The 26,240-nt window shown below is 40.2% G+C and overlaps 1 protein-coding gene across 1 annotated transcript; it reads left to right on the top strand.

The window, feature by feature from the left end:
* Positions 1 to 1,891: 1,891 nt before the first annotated feature.
* clcn5b (chloride channel, voltage-sensitive 5b) lies at positions 1,892 to 24,778 on the top strand. The gene is made up of 13 exons (XM_026936700.3): positions 1,892 to 2,307; positions 3,678 to 3,815; positions 11,812 to 11,960; positions 12,071 to 12,170; positions 13,558 to 13,745; positions 14,342 to 14,464; positions 15,262 to 15,468; positions 15,998 to 16,078; positions 16,811 to 17,368; positions 17,974 to 18,157; positions 18,942 to 19,340; positions 19,623 to 19,839; positions 21,664 to 24,778. Exons 2-13 carry the CDS (start codon positions 3,686 to 3,688, stop codon positions 21,752 to 21,754), a joined length of 2,427 nt encoding a protein of 808 aa, XP_026792501.3. The 5' UTR covers positions 1,892 to 2,307; positions 3,678 to 3,685; the 3' UTR covers positions 21,755 to 24,778.
* The last annotated feature ends 1,462 nt before the right edge of the window (positions 24,779 to 26,240 follow it).

The following is a 26,240-nucleotide window of genomic DNA, read 5'->3' as shown; positions in this document are numbered from 1 at the left end:
AGAATAAGTAATTACATATAGCTCACAGAACCTAATCCTCATCAACATTACCATTACCAAAGGCAAATTTCTCATCTTCCTCATCAAATGTTTGTCTCAAGGCTTTTTTGTACCTGAAAAATAAGCTATAAGACTGGATAGTGAGATGTGGGTGATGCGTTACCACCCCGCAGTTGATTCTTTTCCTATAACAGCACATCCTGAAGTGTGTGTTTCCTCTCATCAACTACTGACTTAAATCAGAACTGAGATTTCAACAGCGCTATGGTATAAGTTAAATTATGGGTTGTCTTGTTTACCTGTAAACATGCTTATGTTGGTGGTTTAACTGCTCACATGACAAGAGAGTTTTACTTCAAGAAAGAAGACCTGAGAAAGATTTCTGCAGCAGGGCTCTATAAAAGTAAGTAAATAATAACTTAATATGGTTATAATATGGACACAAATACTAGCACTGGTACAAGTATAATGATGGAAGGGTATTGTTAAAACTTTATTATTATTAACCCTGGCTCATTGGAAAACATATATATACACAGTACTGTGCAAAAGTCTTGGCCCCCGCCCCCCCTTTTTTTAGTACAAACTTTGTTATAGATTTTTATTTTATGACTTCTCCATTATTGATTCAGTACAAAAACATTTTAGATTTCCAAACATTAGTTTTCCAGCACGAAATTAAATGTTACAGAAAAATGTTTGTATGTCAGTAAAGAAAGCAGCATATTACATAAGAGACACTTTTTAGTCAAAAAAATCATAATCAAGGCTGCTGGGTTTTGCTGCAAAAATAAGAAGCAAGTGTGACAGCCAAAGTTTCCAGAAGAACTGTGGCTGCTTCTGCAAGATGCTCAGTAAATTTACAGTACTAATTTTGCACTAATTGTACTAATTGTACCTGAGACTAATTTTTTTTTTTAAAGTGAAGGATCATCACACCAAATATTGACTTTGTTTCATTTATTACTGTTTACTGCTATTAATAGTATTTTTTAAAATGTACACAGTGCACAGTATGTATATATGATTTAGTGTATAGTGCACAGTACTATATATATATATATATATATATATATATATATATATATATATATATATATATATATATATATATATATATATATATATATATATATATATATGTGTGTGTGTGTGTGTGTGTGTGTGTGCGTGTGTGTGTGTGTGCGTGTGTGTGTATAAGAATAACTTTTAACAAAAAATAAAGTTATAGGAGGTGCAAATAGATAGTATCGACTTCCTTTTCTTCACTGTTGTTTTCTTCATTTATTTGTGATACTGTGTGTGTGTGTATATTTATATATATATATATATATATATATATATATATATATATATATATATATATATATTTAACTAACAAATGAATAAAGTTATAGGAGGTGCAAATAGATTGCATTGGACTTCCTTTTCTTCATTGTTGTTTAGATTTGGCAGTAAATTAAATTCTATCTTACTTGTGACTCTGCCACAGTGGCCAAGAATCAAGCCTGTATTTTTAACACTCTTAAAGAAACTTGTCATTTTCACTTGTATTTTCACTTTTAATTTGAGCGAAACTAAATGTAAAAGGTATCCAGCGTGTGTGTGTGTCCAGTATATAGACTTGTAGTAGTCATATAGCTGGGATTAAATGGATTAAGACACTAATACAGCGGGTGGCAGCATCCACCAAACGTAACAAATCGGCCATTTAACCCAGGACGCGTCCCAAACTTCATAATAGGGTGCTCAATGCTGGTAATAAAGTACGCCATGGAGGCTACACTCTTCAGTATTGTAGTACGCAGGTTTGTACGGAAGAACATCTGAAACCCAAATAGCTTCCTTTTTTCGATATAAGTGCACTACTTAGGGTTTAAGATGCTGGATTGTGTACTCTACGTAGTGCACTATGTTTGTGAGAGTGGGCGGTTTGGACGCAGCCAGGCTGCTGTCAGGAAGGAAGTTATTGCGCGCTGTAAGTTAGTCAGTGTTCAGCCAGAGGATTTACCTGCAGGGGAACTACATTACATCCACGTGCTGCTGCTCTGCTTCACCTTACCTGCTGTAGTGAAAAGCCAGTGGATATGAAAATGAGACAGATCCACAGCTCTTCACTTCGTTAGTGGCGGAACTGTCAAGGGGGAAGAGGATTAGTGGCTCATCAACCCACACACACACACACACACACACACACACACACAGACACATAGTATCACAAATCCGTATCACCAGACAAGTTGTGTCTTAATGGCAGCTGAATCACTAGTGATCCTGTGACGCCTCTAAAGCCAGCACTTAAAGAAGGTATGTACAGAAAAGCTTTCTGTTACAAACTCCAACTTACTTCTAACAAACCTACAACTTTTACTCCTGGTGTTTAAATGCTGATGTTACTAGGATGGAAAGAGGCATGATAGTCAACCTGTTTCAGTGCCATTTGAAATGTAACTTCATCCTCATGTCATTCAGTGACATTCAGCCTGTGTAATAATCTATCCTAAAAGTACCCTGTACTACTAATAACATCTGTTTCAGTTTCAAGGTCTTCGTTCAGTCCACACAGCTGTTATCTAGAGGAAAAAAAAATCCACCCTGGACAACTTGCATGCTCATTTTTATGGTTAACACATGATCTGAGTTGTTTTGTTTAGTATAAACTGCTTTTGTTGACAAGTCAGGCTGTTTGGATTCCTACATTACCCACAATTCCGTTCAACTGCATGCTGCTAGTGGTGCCGGATCAGTATCTAAAGAGAGTGATGCAGCAGCGCTTTAGTCCTTTAGTCTGTCCAGCTCCTCATCTGTACACTGCTCAAACACATCAACTTTCATACCAGTACCACTATCAGCTCTCTCGTTAACTAGCTGAGCCGTGTCCCTGGCATATAGCTGCATTGTGTTCTGGGACTTTGAGTCCATTGTTTGCTGTCTTCACTACAGTTAATGTTGGATTTCTCATTAATGCCATTGTACGTCTCTGGAATATGGTGAGTGAGAAATAAGCTCTTGCTCTTTTGTTTTTAGGAGCTAACAGTGAAACCTGACTGTTGTCGTGTACACTATTGATGCACCATTGAGTAAAGTCCTCCTTGTGATATCAGAGCAGCATACAACTGCAAACTGCTCAGGGGAATAATGAAAATACAGCATGAACCAACAAATTAGCACCATAATCACTAAAACACATCACACATATTTCAATATAAAGACCTTTAATGTGTTTTAGGGTGGAGTTCTCCTTTAATGAAAATATTGTTTTCATTAAGTCGGCTTGTGGTGCGTGAGTCATTTGGGTTAAGAATGTTTGTGGGATTGGAAAAAATGTGTTTTGGTCTGCATGTAATGGGACGGAAGAACAGAATTGTCCTTTCAAAACAATGTTTCACTACCTTAGTGTATAATATAAACTTTTGCCCCAGTGTTGCTCATTAAGGTACATGCATATGAACGTATATAACATGTTTGCTGCTTCTCGTGCCTGTTAGCTTCATGTACTGTTTCCTAGGTTCATAATTCGTAGATTGAGCACATTCCATTCTTGATGGCCATTTATAACTGGGAATCACCAAACATTCCCACACTCTGGACATCCAGGAGCATCAGTCAGGCTCCTCTAGTTTACCCTGTGTATCTGTGATTACTTATCATAATCCCATTTGCTTGTGCTGTGTAAGGAGAGAAGATGGAGAACAGTGGCTTTTATAATGACAACTACAGCAGTGGAAGCAGTGATGATGACCTGGTCGACCTCAATGCCACTGCTCAGGATCTCCTCGAAGATCTGCCTTACGACGAGCAGGACAATGGCCAAGGTATGCATGCAGCACAGAACCTCTCTTCTACTTCACCTAGAACTCTTATTGAAGGCTCTTGTGGTCTTTGCTACATTATAATTGTAAATGGAGAAAAATATTATTCGCTTAATCTCTGGTGACTGCTGTTGGAGCATTGACAGGAACAGTGAAGTGAGGATTCACTGGAAAACTGGAAATTAGGAAGATTTTTGAGTTGAACAGAAAGCAGACTTTCTTTTTCTCTTCTCCATTCCTCTGCTTTTATTCTGCACATACACCCAAAATATCTTGCTTTGTTTGACAGATGAGCTTGGCACAAAAATTCTCCAGCAAAGGAGATAAAAATCTCACAGGCTACGGAAAGCATGAGGCGACAAAAAGGACGCGTATAGAATAAAAGCAGATGAAATAAATAAACTGCTTTGCTGCAGGCTGTTGTAGTCATATTTTACAGTGCAAATAGTGTAATAATTTTAACAGTTCAGATATCCTGCATGAATATAAAAACAAATATAATTTTCAGGGAATTCTCATATTTCAAATAAGGTCATTTTTTAACCCTTTTATGCAGAATTACTGTAAATATTAGTTCTCAACCTAAAAGATGCAAGTTGTAAAGTTGTATATTGCAAGTTCGAGATAATTGTGTTTATGTCCTGTTACTAACCTTGACCTGTCATCGTAGTGGACAGAAGAGTGGTTTTCATATTTCATATTTTTCTAAATACAAGTTAGTAATCACTGAGTAGGCCTTAAACACTGGCTTACATCTCTAACTGTTGCATTATTGACATTTATAATGGGAAAATGCCAATATAGACCAGGCACATATTAGTGGTGCACTTTTATAAAAACCCCTTTGTAATTACAGTTAGGCACTTGATGACTGTGTACACATGGTAATGGCAAAACAATGAAATTTGGACTTGGAGATCATTATTCTCTCAGGTCGGTGTTATTTTGTCACCATATCCTATTAAGACTGTAAACCTATCATGCTTTTAATGTTTGGGCGTTTATTTCATGGTTATCTAATTGCACTGTTAAATCCATAACATATGACATATGCCCAGTGCAGACAGTATGTTCTCCCTCCACATTTCTGCTTCTTAGATACTGGTGACGTTTCGATGACGTCAAACACATTTCAGTAGAGGACAAGGAAGTTCACTCTTTAAGGAGTGAAGTGTTATTTAGTCTGCCTGCATGAGGCCAGGCACAGTTTTTCTTCCTCATTTCTCTTCCTTCTATCACTGACATTCGGTTCCTGCTCTTCTTTAAGTCCCTACCGTATTTCAAATGAATACCTGTGTTTGTGTGTGTGTGTGTGTGTGTGTGTGTCTCAGAGGCATTAAGAAACATTAAGGTTCAGGGTCCTGGCTGAGCTTAGAGCAATGTGACCTCGTCCTTGCCCAGGCAGGGGAAATTATCTCAGCTAATTTTGTTCTTTCAATGTCTAGATAAAGAAGGAGATAGTAAGAGGATTGGGGAAGGGTTTTTATAATTTGTGGTTGTGCTTTTTTCATTGTACTGTAAAGGTGACTAATTTGTAACATGTCTAGGACATCCTGCAGTGAGATTAGATCACAGTGGTTTGTGCTAAGATCAGAGGGCTACAAAAGGAGGAGAAGAGGAAAAGACAGTATCAGTGTTTGGTGTAGGGGTGATAGGCTATCATACCACTGATAATTGTTGAGAAGGTTGAAAGACAGATGGTTGGCTTGAAAAAAAAAAAAAACTCTTAATGCACTTAATGTAAATTTGTTCTCATTTTTAGGCAATACTGAATGTCTTTAGCTCTTTAACGCTGAAATGTGTTAGGGTTAGGGTTATGAAATCTGGCGCCAACAGCCATGCCATGGTCAAAGTCACTGAGATCACATTTTTCCTCATTCTGATGTTTGATGTGAGCATTAACTGAAGCTCTTGACCTGTATCTGCATGATATTTATGCATTGTGCTGCTGCCACATGATCGGCTGATTGGATAACTACATGAATGAGCAAGTGTTCAGGTGTTTTCATTAAAGTAGGCAGAGAGTGTATATGGTACAAAAACATTACATTAATAGTTATTGAAAATAGGACTCTATTTGATAGTGCAATTGAGATGCATGAAAAGTAATGACATTTTTCTGAAACAGAGATTGATCTGTTTGGCAAAATGTCAAAATTATGTGGCCTCCACTCTCAGGTCAGCAGCCAGCTTTTATTATTAACAAATGCACATCACAAAAAGGAAACCTTATAATTAGCGTACATGGATTTATTTTGTGATGTGACTTTAATTCCAGTCGAAGGCCCAAATGAAAGCCAGTGATTGGGTGCTAGTTCATGCTCTTTTTGTTCGTTGTTGTAGGGGATCTAGGTGTAAGATGGGTTAAGAGTAATGATGGCATCAAACGCAGTGGGCACAATACTACTCTGTAAAAACTAAAGCCAAAACACTGAGGATATAAATATCTATTGATGTTTCCTCAGTATTACAGTTTTTCCAGGATAAAATAACTTTATTGTACACATTAATGTGACTATCACAGTTACTGAGTGATGTGAAGGACAAAAATCTCTCATTTGCCCCACCATAATTTCACAGGATGCTGGTGTCCACTAGCCCACTAACTCTAGCTAGCTAAAATACAGCATAGAAACATAACTATCACAAGTCGCTTCATATGTGTGTATTTTTATTACCTGATCCATGATCTGTCTGTATTTTATAATCTAGCCTATCATGAACCAGATAGTTAAAACACAGAGCAGCAAATGTAAGTTACACACCAAGGCCAAGCAGACATCCTGGATGACTCATATCCCCCCGCTGCTACACCCCCCATCCATCCTCGCTCCACCCCCCGACCTTGTTTTTTTAGAGAAGAACAAAAAAGAACAACATCTGTTAGTTACTGCCAGACATCCTGAGTTCTCTGGCTAAAATAATTTTATAACTGGGTAATGATACCAATTCCAGGACAAGGATTAATCAGCTAATTCCTCTCCAACAGGTCATACTCACTCTTCTCTCCCATAATTCCTGGTCCCTTGTAGACTGATCCCGTCAGCATCACAGGTCAGGCAAGGTCAAAGGTCACTGATGTGATTTCTGATGTAGTAGTCTCATAAGGAAAGCTATTAACCAGATCTTCAGCTATCATTCTCCAGCTTTCCACTGAATTAATATAATGAATATCTTTCACTTTCTCAGCCCTGTTTGGTTTGTTTTATTCTCACCCTGTCACTCTCTCTCTCTCTCTCTCTCTCTCTCTCTCTCTCTCTCTCTCCCTCCCTCTCTCCCCCCTGATTGGCTGCTATCCTGACTCTCCTGACAGTCACCATGCAGCCAGACTTCTTTTGTGCCTAAGTTTGATGATTTTTGTCATATATATGAGCTGGTGTATGCATACAAATTTGCCAGCAGTTCTGACCAGACACCCCTGAAACAAAAATGACTTCGCATTACTAGTACCGGATTGTCAGGGTGACTCACAGGAGCGTAGGGACCTTGTATTATGAAATTTGTTTTTCCCCCCTAATTCAACAATCAATTTTAAAACAAAATATTACATGCACTGTGTCATTAATGCAATCTGAAATTCATATATTGCCTAATATGAGAGTTAATTATAACTGGACAGTGAGAAAGACAATACTGATGAGGTTAAACACACTGCTCTTTTTTTTTTTTTTAAACTCCCACTCCAGAGATCATAAACTTGCTTTGTCATTTTTTCAGTGCTGCGAATTCCAGGAAAAATAGCTAGTCAGAATTTTACTCTTGTTGCAACACAGCAGTAACAACAGGTCACATACTCACTCTTCTCTCCCATAATTCCTGGTCCCTTGTAGACTGGTCTCTTCAGCATTACAGTTCAGGCAAGGTCAAAGGTCACTGATGTGATTTCTGATGTAGTAGTCTCATAAGGAAAGCTATTAACCAGTGCGAGCTGTTTCCCATGCTCCCTGGGTTGTGTGGGTTTGGGTACGTCCAGGAATGAGGAATTAGAATTGCACAAGAGCATAGCACTGGAGGAAGGAAATGCCTGAGAGCCAACATATTCATAGTGAATGTGCTTTTCCAAGCTCTTTATTTAATATTTCTGTCCTTGTTCTCAGGGATCTGTTAGTGTACTGACGAGATCACACACTCAGACACAACCATATTGTAACTGAACTGTGTGATGTCTACCGACCCTCTTGTCTACACAACTTAAGTGTCTGCTACAGTATATGTTTTGTGAACAACCGGTTATTCTTAGGCCACTTCTGACCTGTATAAATGTCTTTGCATGTGTTTTATCCCCACACTTCTTAAGTGTAATCCAAAATAAGGGCTTGGACAAAGTCTGCGTTGTTATTGTAGTACTATGTCATTCTTAAGGGTAAAAAAAAAAAAATTGCAATGTGTAGACAAAATGTCCAAATGTGAGTTCTTCAAGTAAGGCCCTTGAACTTTAAATATTTTAATAAGTCAAAGAATCTGCACTTTAGAGTTTAGTTGAGATTCACAACAAATCAGTGAAGCTATAGATTGATAATTCAGAGAGTTTTTTTTTTTTTTTTTTTTTTTTTTTATATAATTAAAGTTTTATAAAACTAGTAGTAGGGGGGCATGTTGGGTTAGTGGTTAGCTTGTTTGCATAGCGCCTCCAGGGCTGAGGGTGCGAATCTGGCCTCTGCCCTGTGTACGCAGAGCTTGCATGTTCTCCCTGTGCTTCAGCAGTTTCCTCCAGGTACTCTGGTTTCCATCCCCAGTCCAAAGACATGCCTTGTAGGCTGATTGGCATTTCCAGATTGGCTGATGTGTGGTGAATGGGTGTGTGAAAGTGTGTGTGATTCACCCTCATACAGGGTGTCCCCTGCCTTGAGTCCCCTGGGATAAGCACGACCCTGTATAGGATAAGCAGTGGATGGAAAACTAGTAGTATTTAGTAAGGGGAAGGAGGGAAATTGAACAATTGGTATTCAGTTGGTGTTTCAAATGTCCAATCACTTATAATCTGATCTTTGTTTATAGTGAGTTTATATTAGTGGTCTCCTGTGGTTGTGTAGTGACAGCTACTGTTCTCACTTGTGGATGTGGCTTGTAGGCATTCTGATATGTAATAATAGTATAAACAGTTTACTCGTCAGTGTGTTAAAATGGCTTAAAAATGGATTTTTTAAAATATATATAAAATATATTTTTTATTTTAGTATTGTACTAAAATGTACATGCTCACAGTCACAAGATTCTTTTCAAAGTTTCAAAGGTGTTGAATAGGAACTGCTCACAGAAACTGAAACTGAAGCAGACATTCTGGGAGACATCAGATGACTGGTAACATAGGACATAGGACTGGTCTTAGAAATTTACTGGATTTTACATATTTAGCATAAATTTGAGAAAATTCAACTCTCATCTCTGAAGTTGTGGCTCTGATTTTGGACACTCGTCTAATAAGAATGGTCACCTGGTAGGGTTGCAAGATTCTCAGTGAAATGGGACTCAGAACTGGGATCACAATTCTCACTTACATTTCCTTAACCAATTTTGTAAGGCACAATATGTATATATACAGTATATTAAATTCATATATTACTATCACAGAACATTTTCCTAGCAGATGTTTGAGAATGATGGCTTATGAAATAACTACTAAACAGTATAAAACTGCAATCAGTAAAACTGGAATCATATGCAGTGTGTCCTCCCAAAGTTAAATCAAAACCAGCAATGTTAATGGCTGACGTTGTGACAATGACACTCATAAGCCACTTGCGTGTGACAATTGTCCTTGAGTCATGCAGCCATGATTCACTCCATTCAATTCATTTCATACATTTAGTCATCATTTGTTTAGTAATTGGCAATTTAATGTTCAGTAAATAATATTAAACATTTGCTCATATGTATTCCTTTTCACTATAGACAGGCATTTAGGATATTTTAAAATGGTTTCTGATGTTGTTTCTCCCCTTTTTCATGTGTAGACTCGCTGTGCTTCAGTTATGTGCATGGGGTCATGTGATAACATCTATGGTAATTGGTTATAGTGAATAAGGAGGAACGATGCTGCTCTGTTTTAGGTAATGATTGCCTGAATGCAGACACTGTCCTTGAATCGAAGTATATTGAGAAATGAATGAAGATTTCAATCTGATTGACTTTCTTGTGCTGCCCTACTGCTCGCGCATGTTTACGCATGTTTAGCGTTATAAAATCACTGACACCTGAGGTCACTCAGTCAAGTGTATGATGACGTTAATATATCATTATATGAAAATCATACTGGCCAGCCTTATCGTGTTTCAACGAAAGACGTCCAGTTGATGCAGCACTACACTAAACTACACTACAGATGTGCATGCTGTGCATTCAGGCTCTCACAATTAACTTGATTTGAGGCCAGAATTAAAGTAGGATCCATTATGAATAATTGCACAGTCATTTCAAGGAAGCAGTTTCAAAAAGCTGTGGGGTTAGGCTTCACATTCCTCAGAAGGCATATGTGCAGAGCTGAAACTTCTAGGATTACTATAGTGTCTAATTACAGAGTGATGAGACGTTGTGTCAAGACCTACTAACGTATTAAATATGACATTTAAAAAATAGGTCGGATCCTATTTGACACAGATCTGTATTTAGTGCTTCAGTTCACACAGCAAGCACTGGGGCTTAACCTCTTGCTTTTAAATAGTACACTAGTTTGTGTCAACAATTTCCATTTTGTAGATATTTCCTGAAACGTTTTCAGCTCCACAAGACACTACAATACAAGGATCCTGATCAATTGATATATAATTGTTTCATGTATTAAACGTAGAATTGTTTCGTATAAAAACGTATGTTTTTAATAATGAAATTTTTTCAGTGGAATTAATTTGTCTATGCAGGTTAGTCAAAGTGTGAAAATTGTTATTGCTGCATTCTTTTAAGTGACAGGTATAATATTCCTATAGAATATTCCTATATGAAAATCTGATTTGATATTGAACACAGGCCATTGTTATTACATCATAAAATATAAGAGCCAGTCAGGTACCAATATGCAAATGAATTCTGTTACGAAAACGCTTTTCAAGAGGAAGTTGAGGGGGTGTTTACAATTTGCATTATCTTATAAATAAGTGAAGCATGTAGGCATATAGATTTCACTATCCTTTCTGTGTCGTATGACATCTTTTATGAAACTGCCACATCAAGCAGTTTATCAGAGAAACAAAAACAATAACGTTTTATGCAGCTTAAATTAGATATTTAATAGACTTTCATTTATACAAATGTGCCTGTATTAAATGCTCTCAAAAAAGCAGTCTGAATGAAACTGTCCCGGAGATCTCTATAAATAATGAGCTGCACATGATTATCATGATGTATATTTTAAGCCAGTGTTATTTAACACCCTTGAAGTAACTCATCCTGTCCATTACAGAGCCTGCTCTACTTGTTTGACTGAACGTTTTTGGCTCATCCTAAAGCCTTTAGACAGTAAGCCTGTGTGTGCCTTTGTTTAATTCTACAAGGTCACATGTGCTTTATTTGATTTAGTGTATTAACATGGTGACAAATAAGATTGTAACCTTGGCAGCCTGGTCAGTTTTCAAGCCATGGCTTTAGAAAACAGCATGTTCAAGCTGATCTTCATTCCTATTCAGTTATATTGATTTTGTCACCATTTTTGTCCAGTTGTGAGGAAAGTTCGCATGATTTTGATGATTCTCTTGCCTTCTTGTTACTTTGTCATTTCTTGCTGTGTCATTGTTAGCCATCTAAAATTGGATTTGATGAATGTTGGAATTTCCCCTTGCATACACTGTTCCTGTTGGCATAAAATTGATTTGGACTCTCCCACAGTGTTGGTAACATATTTGTGGTGATCTGTACATGCACAGTTCCTTTATTGAGTCTGTTGGAATTTGACCAGTTGTTCCTCTTTAGTATAGAAGTGTGTTTTTGCAGCGCAATCACCTTTTCGCTAATATGACATTGTGTATCAACCAAATCTCATTGCTGCTTTTTTTATTGTCCAATTCAGGCTACAGTCCAGGAGGCCGAGGACAGAATGGCACTGCTAAGCTGCTGGATCTGTTAGACGATGGGTTGCACAGGGTGGGAACGTACGATGATTTCAACACCATCGACTGGGTGAGGGAGAAATCCAAGGATCGAGACCGTCACAGAGAGGTGAGACTGCAGGACACAACCTGGGCCAGAGTTACACAGTATTTAAGTGATCATTAGCAAACTCTGTGTGTGTGTGTGTGTGTGTGTGTGTGTGTGTGTCTCTCTCTCAGATCAGCAAGAAGAAGAAGGATTCTGTCCTGGATCTTTTCTTGAGTGTGAGCGATGCTTTCTCTGGCTGGCTGCTCATGCTCCTCATCGGCCTCATGTCTGGTTAGTGACGCCTCACCACACACACGCCAATGCGTCTCTTTTCTTCCTGCTTACTTTCTCCCACTTCATTTTGCCTGTGTTACATCACCACTTTCTAGTGGTTAGTTGGTTGTTCTGTATAGAACATGTCTGTTTAGTTGATACGTAAATTGAAATTGAATGTATACTGAAACAGAGGATTTTTCACCAGGCTACAGTGCAACTTCAGTCCTACAGAAGTACTGAAAATATTCAGATGTCAATCAAATACAAAAGAGTAGAAAAGAATCTAAGTGCTGTTGATTGGTAGAGACATCTGTTGGATACAAGAGCAAGTGTACTATACCCAGAAAAAAAAGATATAATGGACATTTCTCAGCCAGGAGAGATTTTCAAATACCATATGAGATTGCGTTTTGGATGAAAAATGATTGAAGAGACACACAGCCCCTGTGATAAAAAAAAAATAGTTACAAAACTTTACAAAACAGCTGCTAGTAGAGATGAACTCCATTTTCTTCATTTTTAGTATATTATGGATATCAGCGCTTGGCAGTATTGGCCAATAACAGATAATAATCCAGTGCTGAGATCCTCTTACTAACTCGCTGCAAGCTCAAGATATACAAAACATCACGCTTGATGGCACCATGCTATAAAAATAATTTGTGTCATGTGTTTATATGCAAAATCTGTGTCATGTTAAGATTGAGTCAATTAACATTACAGCTTTTCTCTGTAAATGAAATATGCTCGGATACTGACCCACAGTTTAAGGCCAATATCGGTAACAATACTCGATACCAGATTAATGAATTTCTAGTGAGTTCATCATTTTCACTGCACGACTGCTCATGATGGCAGTCACTGTAAATACCTGCTTATAGTGAGTCTGTCAAGCATAAATTAGACACCATGTCCAGCTACCACGCAGAAGAACAAAGTGGGTATTACATCCATTGTACAACAAGAAGACCTGATGTGGTTAAAATAAACATTGGAGTGAATCTATTGAGATTTTAGTAGCATTTTAGGAACATTTGCTGGTTTGCATTGAATCTGGACTGGTTTGTAGTGCAGTTTTTTGTATATGGTTTATGTCGTTGCAATTTACATGATTGCTCAAATAGAAAATGTAAAATCCATTGTTTTTGTGATGCATTAGGTTTAGGGTAGGGGCTCTAGTTGTTTGTGTGTGTGTGTGTATATATATATATATATATATATATATATATATATATATATAGTATTTAGATATTTTAATTATAAAATTGTAGCTATCTGGCCCACTCTTATCTGATTATTATGATACTTTTCTGATTGGGTATTAATGCTTCCATTGTTCATCCTTTCCCTCTCTCTCTCTCTCTCTCTCTCTCTCTCTCTCTCTCTCTCTCTCTCTCTGCAGGAGCATTAGCTGGAGGTATAGACATCGCAGCTCACTGGCTAACAGACCTGAAAGAGGGTCTGTGTCTGAATGGCTTCTGGTTCAACCACGAGCACTGCTGCTGGGACTCTAAAGAGACCACCTTCCAGGAGAGAGACAAATGTCCGCTCTGGAAGAGCTGGGCCGAGCTCACGGTGGGCGTCAGTGAGGTGGGTGCTGATTAACTCGTACACACACAAATACAGGTACACAGGTGCACACACATTTAATGAAAAAAATAAATAAAAATAAAAAGCTCGGCTAGAATTTAAAGACACGCGCGCACACACCCACACACACACACACACACACAGAGGTTTTGCTGTGTTAGTGAGTCAGTTTTCATATCTGGTTTTGGATGCATGGTGGTCTTCACTCCCTCTAGTGGTGAAGAGTTCAAAACCACAACAGGAAATGACTGCAACTGGAGCTGTGAAAGCAATGCTTCATTTTACTTGCTTGTCTGAAATGTCAACCCTTGAGCTTACAGTACAGAATGGATCTAAGCTAAAACAGTCACTGATTTAAATTCAGTTCAGATTGTTATGCATCTGTTCTGATTTTACAGTAAAGCATCTAATCATTGGATATATCATCTTTTATATATTACCAGAACTATATTATACAAGTAAGGAGAGCTATTTGCCTTTGTATATTTATTCTTTGATACTGTATGCTTTATCCAGCATTACATTAGCTTGAAGGTTTTACATGTGTGTACAAACAATAAGAAGTAAGAGATGGCGCTGTTCTGTGTGTGCACTAGGGGGCGAGTGCCTATGTGGTGAACTATCTGATGTATGTGACCTGGGCTCTGCTCTTCTCCTACCTGGCTGTGGTCCTCGTCAGAGCCTTCGCCCCGTATGCCTGCGGCTCAGGAATCCCTGAGGTGAGACGCCTGTGTGTCTGCCTGTCACACCCATTGATGCATTGATGCATTCACATGCTTTCTTTTCTCTCTCAATATATGTATTTGTCATTATTATTAGTGCTTACTTAGCCATTTTTAAAATGCAGTCAGTATGGTTAATATGCTCTGTGTGTGTATGTGTGTCTGTGTGTGTGTGTGTGTGTGTGTGTGTGTGTGTGTGCGTCTGTGTATTCTTAAAAGAGCTCCACTCATCGTGTAAAGCAGCTGTGACTTGTTTTAGCAGCATGAAAAGAAAGTCTCATGGGTGTTTGTGTATTTGTGTGTTTTTTTTGTTTTTTTTACATCTTCTGCCACTCTTATTTCAGAAATTGAGCAAACTGTTTGCAGATGTTAAGCTCTCTTTATTTGCATGCTATAGACACACACACAGAAAAAAAAAAATTTTGTGCATCAAAAGCCCCAAATGTCATCTCTTTTCATGAGATTAAAAAAAATCATACATCTTTAAGATTTATGAAAGCTCTCCTCCTTCTTAGTTGAGATTGGAAAGCTCAAAGTGATCCATTTCCTCAAAAGGCCTTTCCAGCACTTGGTTCCTGCCAAGAGCAAGACAATGTCACACAAATGATGATCCAGGGAATGCAAAAATTTTAGTTCCTCCCTACCACAGATCATCCTGAGTGGATTAATGGATTAGAGGTTGACGTTCATGCATTTCCCAAGACACTTATTCATTAGTCTCTTCTGTGTTGAGTCATTCTCTATCAGAGTAGTGAAACGGGTTGGTGTTAAACCTTTCTCTCTCTCTCTTTCAGATAAAGACCATCCTAAGTGGGTTTATAATCCGGGGCTACTTAGGAAAGTGGACTCTAGTGATAAAAACCATCACTCTGGTGCTAGCCGTGTCTTCAGGCCTCAGTCTGGGGAAAGAGGGCCCGCTGGTGCATGTGGCCTGCTGCTGCGGAAACATCTTGTGCCATCTTTTCACCAAATACCGCAAGAACGAGGCCAAGAGGAGGGAGGTAGGAGACACGGGGCAACCTCAGGAGGGAGTGGAAAATGGAGAGGAGTGATAGAAAGATAAGGAGAAAAGAGTGGGAGATTGAAGTAAAGTACAACAAGATAAGGAAAAAGTGTATGGGGAGAGATTGGGGAACGGATGAGGAGGAAGACAGGACCCTTTGTGTCTTAAGCCAAGAAACAGTAATATAATATAAAGAGATTTGCTCCAGACACATTGGTAAGCGAACACGGCAAATGTTAACTGAGCTGTACAGATTACTGAGCAGGCAGATAGCTACGCTCTACTGCTCAAATTAGCTCCATTTACACTGGAATGTGAAATGAAAATAATAATTGTGTTTAATGGACGTGCCTTAATTAAACAGGATGTCGATGTGTACATCTTAATTAGCCTGTAGATGGGATAATAAATTAGGGGTAATTATTTGTATGAGTTGTTTTTGTATGTGTTTGAGTGCTAATAAATGTGTATGTTTGTGTCCGTGTGTTTTTGTGTGTGTTTGAAATGTTTCTGTTGGATTGTCTCAGGTCTTGTCAGCAGCCTCCGCAGTGGGCGTGTCTGTAGCGTTTGGAGCTCCTATAGGAGGAGTGCTCTTCAGTCTGGAAGAGGTCTGAATTAATATAAATTATTAAAATTAAATTAAAATTAAAATTTTGGAACATTTCCAAAAGTATTAATGTATAGTTAAAATGCCGTTTCATGCCATGCACACAGAATCTGTGTACCGCTCTGTGTACGTCAATAACATGTAGAGGCAACTCCATAATTATTGGCATCCTTTGTGTGCTATTTTGAACATATAGGGACTAAAAAAAAAAAAAAAAAAGACAGCAGATGAAACTATTTTCAATATAGTCAAATTTATCTCATATTTTCTATTACAGTAAACCAGATATATATGATGATTTCTTTTACTAAAGCTTGAAATAGTCTTGTTTTATTGGCAAATAATTTTTCTAATTTTACGCATTTATTTCTAGGAAGAATCAACATTTTCCGCCAATAGAATAAGTAAATTTAAAGCTTGAAATGAGTAAAGGCATGTAAAAACAAACTACAAAACAGACTACAAAACAGCCCCAGATTCTCAAGGAGCCACCATCATATTTTATCTTGACTGTCAGGTCCTTTTCCATGTATGCAGTTTCCTTTTGCTGAGGTTAATGACACACATTCTCTTGAAGGGTGTGAATAATTTTGGAGTTGACTACAGCATATCTTGACTATAATTACTTATTATTTCAGTGTAAACTGAGTGTCATACATCATTCTTATGTTGTGACTGTTTCCTGCTATAACGTAGTGTTGAGTCTTTTCTGTATTTCTATCCCCCGGACCAGGTCAGCTACTACTTCCCCTTAAAGACACTGTGGCGTTCATTCTTCGCTGCTCTGGTGGCCGCCTTCACCCTACGCTCCATCAATCCCTTTGGCAACAGCCGACTTGTCCTCTTCTACGTGGAGTTCCACACCCCATGGCACCTGCTGGAGCTCTTCCCTTTTGTTTTGCTTGGTATTTTCGGTGGCCTGTGGGGGGCGTTTTTCATCCGTGCCAACATGGCCTGGTGTAGACGGCGGAAGAACACGCGTCTGGGCCGCTACCCCGTGTTGGAGGTGGTGCTGGTGGCTCTGGCTACAGCGGTGTTGGCCTTTCCAAATGACTACACACGCATGAGCGGCAGCCATCTCATCTCCGAGCTGTTCAATGACTGCAGCCTGCTTGACTCCTCCCAGCTGTGTGACTACACCTCTCAAGTGAAGGGTGGAGCAATGAATGCTAACTTAAGTAGCGGCCTGTCTGACCGAGCAGCAGGGCCTGGAGTGTACACGGCCGTCTGGCAGCTGGCACTAGCACTTGTCTTTAAGACGCTGATCACTGTGGTTACGTTTGGCATGAAGGTATTACTCCAGCTAGCAATATTTTTCAAACTGACTGTTTCTATAACCGCATTTGTTAAACTGGCTCCTTTTCTGCCTAACATAATCTCTGTAGACGGCATAGGCAAGGTTAGAAAGCAGTTCTACATCGTTTGGGGGAAATATCTTTGTGTTTTTTTTAAAGTAGAATTATCAAAGTATGTTAAAGGCAGAACATCTTTTTTGCCATTTTTGCCAGACTTCAGGCTTAGTGACATCCAATGTTTTTTTCCCCCAGACTGCCACACATATATTACTGAATATATATTACTGTACATATGATACTGTACATACTGTTTGTTAGCTAGCAGGGTGACATCAGAACAGTACCTGTATAAAAAAATGTGGAAAATGATGAGGTTAGTAATACTTTTACAACAACAGTACAACAATAATTTATTCATCACAAAAGAGGCAGGAAAATCTAGTACAAAACAGATTTAATTTCCTAAAAACTACTGAAGGTACTCACCATATCTTTGAAACGTGATGTAATTCATCACAGTACTGACACTATATCATCATATTGCCAAGCTCTAATCTCAGCTCCATCCATTTTCTGTTTCCTTTGCTCTTCTCTGTCATAGGTGCCCTCTGGTCTCTTTATTCCCAGCATGGCAGTGGGGGCGATAGCAGGCAGGCTGCTGGGCATTGGCATTGAGCAGCTGGCATTCTACAACCACGACTGGTCCATCTTCAGAGGCTGTTCATCCAGCACCAAATGCATTACGCCAGGCCTCTACGCCATGCTGGGGGCTGCAGCATGTCTGGGTACGCCTAACACACATCTTCAATGCAGATGACAAAATCGCCCCATTTCATCTACTTTCCACTGACAGGAATGTGCCCGCTCATACATTTAATTACAAGTGCTTGTTTCGTCCGTACTGTTGCTCATTGCTGCCCACTTGTAACCCAATAAGTCCACAGCACAAGTTTCACAGCTCATAAACCTTCAAACTGGCAGGCATATTTAACTTGTAAGCCGTGCTGGAGGCCTGCCTGCATGACAGACGTTAAATGGAGGTCACTGAAGTATGAAAGCCCATCTGATGAGGAAAATGCCTGCTTGGATGTTTGGATATATAAAACGGTCTGTTGTAGTTATATTGTAGCTGCAGCTCTTTGATGCACAGCCCAAACTACATTTTCAGTGCTGGTCTTCCGTGACAGCGCAGGAACAAACATTACACACTTCAATGTGGGACTTGTTAATTCTACAGGGACAAAAACGCTTGCAAAAATTGTTTCACATGGGCTTTCAGAGGTTTTTGCACACATTAATCATTTTTGAGTTTCATTTCTTTTAGTTTTTAGTCTTTTTCTCTGTCCCTTTCTGGCCCTGACTGATATGAAATCTGGCACCAACAACCATGCCACGGTTAAAGTCATTGAGATCACTGGGATTTTTCCCCATTCTGAATTTTGATGTGAAGATTAGCTGAAGCTCTTGATCTGTGTGATTATGCATTGCTCTGCTGTTCCATGGCTAATCATATTCTCTTTATTCCTCCCCCTTCCTCTTCTCATCCTCTCTCTCCACTTCCCTGTACAGGTGGTGTAACTCGGATGACGGTGTCTCTGGTGGTCATCATGTTCGAGCTGACTGGAGGGCTGGAGTACATCGTGCCCCTCATGGCAGCCACTATGACCAGTAAGTGGGTGGCGGATGCGCTAGGCAGAGAGGGCATCTATGAGGCGCACATCCGGCTGAACGGCTACCCTTTCCTCGAGCCCAAGGAGGAGTTTGCGCACAAGACCCTGGCCATGGATGTAATGCGTCCACGGCGCTCTGATCCTCCACTTTCTGTCCTAACTCAGAGTGGCATGAGCGTGGAGCAGGTTGAGGCCGTGATAGCTGATACGTCATACAGCGGTTTCCCCATAGTCATGTCCCAGGAGAGTCAGAGGCTGGTGGGCTTTGTGCTGCGGAGGGACCTGGTTATATCAATAGGTGAGATAGGCGAAAGGCTATGTGTGTGTGTGTGTGTGTGTGTCTAGCAATCTTCATATACCTTCGGTTGACATTGGTTTATTGTTGTTGTAGGTTAACTACAATGAATATTTTTTTGTCCTTGCAGGAAAGGTGCTATACCGATATTATCATTACTAGTACTTTTCTAATATTTGTGTATTTCATATTTTTGTAGTAGCTTTATCATCAGGACTGTGGAGGGTTTTCTTCAGACTTATCTGGTTCTTCATTCGTCTCTCATTTCTGCCTCCTCTCTACTAGAAAACGCACGGCTCTGCCAGGAGGGTATCGTGGGAGCATCGCAGGTCCTCTTCACAGAGCACACTCCGGCTCAGCCTCATGGTGGCCCTCCTCCACTCAATCTACGCAGCATCATGGACCTCAGTCCACTAGCCATCACTGACCACACACCCATGGACATCACAGTGGACATCTTCCGCAAGCTCGGTCTACGCCAGTGCCTCGTCACACAGAATGGGTATGTGTGTACTAGTCCCATAATACAGTATCCCTTCAAATGTATAAGTCAAATTTCTATCAGATCTTTAAAGCTATCACTTATATGTGAGTCAGCATGACATTCCTGTAACAGTAATTCCCAGTCAGCCTTGTCAGGGGTATTGTGGCTGAATTGGAGGGAAATTTGTATGCCTACATCATACACCTACTTAGATATTCCTAGCATTACCCAAATTTAGGCACAAAAGGATTCAGACTGCTCCCGAGTGGCGTAAGAGAAAAGCGTTCGTCCTGTTGTCTGGAGTTAGAATCCCAACGATGCCACAGCCATCTGTGGCTGGGAGTCCAAGGGGGTGGATAGCGCTTTCCTCTGAGTATGTTAAACCACCCTGTGATGCGGTTTGAAAAGATGTGGTTGGCTGGCTTCATACATCTCAGAGGAAGCACGTGACAGCCTTCACACTCCCCGGTTGGTAGCTGTCTTATGCTTGGGGAGACCAAGACTAAATTAGGGAGAAAATTAGGGGGAAAACACATGAAGAAGTCTGACTGCATGGTAACAGGCAAGAGCCAGCAGCCAATCAGGAGAGAGAGAGAGCAAGAAAGTGAGGGAGACCAGTATTATCAGTAAGAGGAAAAAGGATTCAGAATTTGATAGAGTTTTAGTTTTTTTTCTCAAGAATCTGTTAAGGAATTTCTTTGAGGGGACGGGAGTGTATGATAGTCATCTGATTTATCCTCATTATGGAATTTATATCATTAACTAATTGTAACATTGTTTTAGCTGAAGAGAAAACGATAGCTGGCAAGTGAATAATGGCTGCGTTTTGTGTGATTCTGTATTTTGTACTTCTAATTCTATTATATTGCTGTAAGTATGTGTATAGTATTCCATCATTCAGATAGGATCGCTTTCTCTTCACTGTATTTTAGCTAGTTATCTTACTACAATTGGCCACGGTCTTACATGTATCCTGGGGGGAAACCGAACATTCAGCCTGTGGTCTGGCCCCAAGAAGCATGCTATGAGATCACAGTGGAGCAACCCTACATAGTATGCAGTATGCTGTTTGGGAAACAGCCTTGAATTCTCTCTGACTGTGTATCGACTTGGCACTCATAGTCGTGAGATTAATTCAGGCTGTGGACAAGAGTGCAGCACAGCCCATGGTCATAAAATGTTCTTCTGCATGTAGTTTGCAATAGCAGGGATAACAAAATTCCCAAACTGTAGTGATGCAACCAAAGAGGCAGCTAGAACCTGACTAGCTGACTAGAGACGTTGTGATTTAATGTACTGAAGTCAGTTTAAAAATGATATCTAATATCATTGATATCTCCCAAACTCAACAACATCGCATTCAATAATGTTCAATAACAAATTGAGGAAGCTAAAAATTGTGATCATGGTTAAAATATTGTGCAGTTGTGCAATCCTAGTTAAGACTGAAATTAAGCTGCCTCAGTGGTTTTGCTGGTATACAATCTGTGCTATAGGCTATCACATAATTGTGTGTGTGCGATTTTGTGTGCGCGCACACGCGAAAGTGAAAGATGAGCAGTCTGTTTATCTTTCTATCCCTCCCTGGAGCCAAACTTCTTTCCAGCAAATGGAAATGACATCTGTGAGCGATTGAGGGTTGACTAACTGCTTAATGCGCACACACAAACACACTTGCGCAGACGCACATACATGTGGACTTGCATAGTATATTCATTTATGTGGTCATGTGCACAAAGACATTAAGTCATGGAGCTGTCAGATTAATAGTTTCCGTTAATGTTATCATCAAATAGATTTTATTCATTCTTTCTTTGTTTTCTTCCTCTTCTGTCTTTGTAGGCGTTTGTTGGGGATTATCACTAAGAAGGACATTTTGAAGCACATGGCCCAGATGACAAACAGAGACCCTGAGTCCATCCTTTTCAACTGAGAATCCTTTCCACACCACTCAGCAGGAGAGACATTAAATCCCATTCCATCACATGGACACACTTCCCAGACTGGATCTTCCCAATTACCTGGTGGAAAGTGTGTGTGTGTGTGTGTGTGTGTGTGTGTGTGAAAGAGGGATTTTTTGTGTGAATGACCTGAGGCTTTGTGTAGTTGGAGAAGCAGATTTGGACAACTTGCCTGAACGGGAAGTCTTGTCTGCTAGAGGATCTGACTCTACAGCTTCCCCTGAAGCTGTCACACACTCCACTGCTGACAACTGCACACACACACGCACACATGCACACACACACACACACACACACACACGCACCACTGATCCACATCTTCCTCAGAACACTGTCACAAAAACATTCCTGTGGACACTGACTTGGGCTTTTTTTAAGCCTGCATGCCTCAGTCCTGGATTCTTTTTGAGGGAAGTCATGGCAGGTGAAGGGCATTTTGGGAATGTCATGCATTTGGTTGCACTCTCTCTCCCTCTCCCTCTCTCACTCTAGCTGACATGCCTGAACTTGCCCAGGTCAGACAATCACTGTGGGAAGTGGATGAGAGATGAGACAAGAGTGTATCATGTTAAAAAGTCACACACTCTGTCTTCCTCACACTCAGCCAGCCTGTCAGATGCTCACGCAGATAAAAGCCAGCCAAAGACAGTGTTATGTTAGAGCTTTGTGGAATTGAAGTGTTAATTTAAAGTGTCAGCGTCTGAATGTTAACATATGAACGTGACTTGAAATTGAGCAGCTGTAGCTGTTATGAATGTTGAAGGGAATTATTTAAGCCACTGTGGTCAACTTATATGTTTACATAATTCATAAAGAGCTCTTGATGAGATACTCTAGGATCTCTTAGCACCATTTGGATTTTTCTGCCATTTAGCTCAGATTATTTTACAAAGTTGGTCAGTTTGTCTAAAATGTATTAACTTTTTTTTTCCTGAGTCAGTATGTCCTGCAATATCCTTTAGATCAGGTATGCATATGTTGGGAGTTCTACCACTTTGTAGCAAAGTATACTGGAGAACATTCCTCGCACTGCAGGTTAGTGTCCAAACGAGCAGCCACAGAATACCCATAATGCATTTCTCAGGTTGTAGGGACACCAGTTTAGACATGGGGGTTCACCATGTGTTGTCTTCCCCTGCCCAGGCCAGTAGAGGTCACTATCTCTCTCACTATCTCATACAGCTGCACTGTGATTATTCTGATCCGTTTTGGCCAGCTCTCCTTCTTTTCTCATGACTGCTCACGTGCCCTTGCATTAGGGAGTTAATATCACCGTCTCACTCTAGAGAACTGAAGTTGAAGGGAGTTGAAGTTCTTCCCTTCTGCGCCGCTTTTCTTCCTGTGCTGCGATCTGAGCGTGATCGTCTCATTTTGGGTGTATCCTCCGTCCTCTGTTTATCTCGCTTGTATTCATTATGACCCTGGACAACCTCGGTTGAGCATCATGTCTTTCCGTTCCCTCCTGTTGTTTTAGCAGTTGTGACAATCCAATAATGACATTAGAGGAGGCTCCTCCTAAAGGAAGCACAGGCGGAGTGCGGGAGAGCTCCCTGTCATTTATTTACTCTACTCCCCATCCTCGGCACGCTCACGCCACTTCTATTGTACTCGCATGTTTATCTACCTTAACACAATGTTAAAAGCATGTTAGTCCTTTCAAATGCATTCTGAGGCCACTTCTACTCTCTCTCTCACACTCTCTTTCTTTCCCTAATATTCCCGCGAGCAGGAGCGAGGGCACGGAGGTCGGAGGAGCTATTGTTCCTGCTCATGCTCGTCTGGGCTAGTGGTCGCCAGGATGTTCCCCGACGGCGTTTCCCTGCCGCCCGGCCCTCTTCCACTCTTAGAGAGCCAATTTCCGTCCAACAACAGCCAATTCTGCATTATTGTAATATAATAGAGGCGAGGAACGAAACGATCTCTGCCTCCGCTGATTGAAAGTAAATGTTTGTGTGTGTGCATGCAAGGTGCGCAGGAACGAGGGATTAATCCTTTCTTATCTGACCCCCTGAGAAAACAAGGCGAGCGTTGCTGGGAGAGGCTGGAGAGGAGGTTAATTAAACAGTGTGGCTGGGTCACTTTCACAAAGGTCCCTTTTTGTGGCATCAGGGTTATGAGCAAGAGAGAGAGAGAGACAAAGAGAAAGAGAGAGAGATTTGGCTAGAAGGAGGCTTGCTCATTGCTGCTGGGTTACCGAGTGTCCCAGCTCTCTGCTGTAATCCAACCCTTGATTGGCTTTAAGGGCTCAGTCCAGGGCTGAATGAAATGTCATCTAGAGCAGGACATGCCACAGACCAAGCCCCCTTCCCCCTTCTCTCCTCCGTGTTCCTTATCTGCAGAAAGCCACACACCACCCTGTGGAAGAATGCTCGAGTTAGTGCTTTATCCAGCTGTGATTATTAACCACCTGCCAAAAAACGGCTTTTGTATAACAAATGTGCCATTCAAACCCAGGAAGACAAACAAGAAAGAAAAAAAAAGCATGCAGCTGAAAGGCATTTGTTCGAAAAGGCGCCTGTTTTTGCTAAGAGAGTAGAAATGACAGGTGGAGGCATGGCAAATGAATTGTTGTTACAAACACAAGACCAAATTCTTCTGTGTTGCCTCTGAGATGCAAAAGATGCAGACTCTGGTGTGAACAGCATGACTCCACCCTGCAGATGGATAACACCTCTCAGAGTTACTGGACCATCAGTAGGTTTGTTTTATCCATGCACACGCTGAACACAACCTGCTTCCCATCAGAGCACTAACACTGTTTCAGTTTAAAGGAGATTGAGAACATCGAGACCTCACCATGATCACAGTAGTATTATTCTTGAAGGTCAATATAATGCAGTCATTAGGACCTTTAAACAAAATGGATCTGTAACTTTATTTATTTTGTAAAATGCTGACTCTGCACTGTGGAACTTGTAATCAAAGGTGTAATTTGTTTTTTGCGGAAATTTGTTTGAATAAATGTGAAGCATTTCAATTCTGGGCTGTGTGTTCTTTTGGGGTGTGTGTGTGCGTGCATGTGTGAGTGTGTGTGATCAAGAATGTGAGGAATCAGGCATGCCTGGTGTTTTGTTTCAGTCAATCAAAAACTTGTTTAAGAAATGAAATAGTCTGTAATATTGACATTAAATCATGTTTCTGCTCCAAAAAAATCCCCAAAGTCATCAGCAGACTCCTGGCCAATCGCAAATTGGCCCCATATGCTAGTAAAATATGCATTATTTAAAGGAAATTGCAGAGCATATCCTACAAAGGATTACAGCTGTGGTCTCACTCCAGAAATCTTTTTTTTCCCCTATGAGATATCGATCTATTATTTTCACTTGTGCATAAAGTAGCGAAGTGCTTTTGTCATCACGTGATGGAGGTGTCCTCTTTAAAAGAGTTGAGTTATGATTCCCAGGGGGAAATTCACAAACAAGATAAAATCACACACACACACACACACACACACACACACACACACACACACACACACACACACACACACAGGCTATTTTAACTCATAAATCCAGCCCTTTGTCAACCCACATTCTCTCTCTGTTCAGGTGCAGCTCTTCTCTTCATGTGGCTTTAGCAGCACTGCGGGATGTGCAGGCCTAAAGGCTAGATCCCTCATGCTGTCTGATTCTCACCATTCCAGGGTTTCACCTCAGCATAGCTTGGGTCTGCGTTTAACAGATCCCTTAGAATTCACTCCTGAAAATCATGTCAGGAGGTGTTTTTATGACTGAAATTCCTCACAGCTCAGAGTAGGATCACTGAGTTTCTTTATCATTGCTTACTTTTATCAAGGACTAGGTTGAATTATTACTTATTATATAACACTTATTATTAATGAAATCCCTCTTGTTCACAACAGCATCATGATGTAATGGAGGATCTCCAGTTAGATTTTTATCTATTTTAGTAATGTCTACAACTTTTTATTCTATCTCTAAGTGCAGACCACACCCTCAACTTAAAACATGAGGAGTGATGTGAAACTGTAAAAAGGTGGAAGAACTTATGAGCACTTGGGCGGGAGTTCTGGGTACTTAAAGACTCTTGAGTAGGAGTTGTTAAATAGGGAGGATGTGGGGAAGTGGTGGGTGTGGAAACTGACTAGAGAGAGAGAAAGAAAGGATGGGAATTTGTAGGAAGGTAATTAAGAAGTAGATGGAGCTTCAGGTGTGGGCTTTCTCCCAAATTTACGTCCATTTCCGGCATGATGTACACCATATGTCCAGAAGTATGTGGACACCTGACCTTCACACTCTTATTTCTATCGAAATGGTATTCCTTAACTAGCATTTAGGCTGTCCTACAAATTTCTCTCTTCATGATATTTCTCTGTTCAGGACAAACTCTTGACTCATTTTTTTTATTTATGTGGACTCTTATGCAGGGTTGTAAAGAAGTACTGAAAAAATTTATGTCTTAGAGCTTGTCAGAACAAAACTTTGAGCTGTCAGCTGT

Source organism: Pangasianodon hypophthalmus, chromosome 4 (genome assembly GCF_027358585.1).
Source record: "Pangasianodon hypophthalmus isolate fPanHyp1 chromosome 4, fPanHyp1.pri, whole genome shotgun sequence".
NCBI lineage: Eukaryota > Metazoa > Chordata > Actinopteri > Siluriformes > Pangasiidae > Pangasianodon > Pangasianodon hypophthalmus.
This window is presented reverse-complemented; position numbering and strand designations above follow the sequence as displayed.

Coding starts and splice junctions, on each gene's coding strand:
- clcn5b (XM_026936700.3), top strand. CDS start 3,686: ATGGAGAACAGTGGCTTTTATAATGACAACTACAGCAGTGGAAGCAGT. Junction 3,816..11,811: donor CGAGCAGGACAATGGCCAAG/GTATGCATGCAG, acceptor TGTCCAATTCAG/GCTACAGTCCAGGAGGCCGA. Junction 19,840..21,663: donor TGCCTCGTCACACAGAATGG/GTATGTGTGTAC, acceptor CTGTCTTTGTAG/GCGTTTGTTGGGGATTATCA.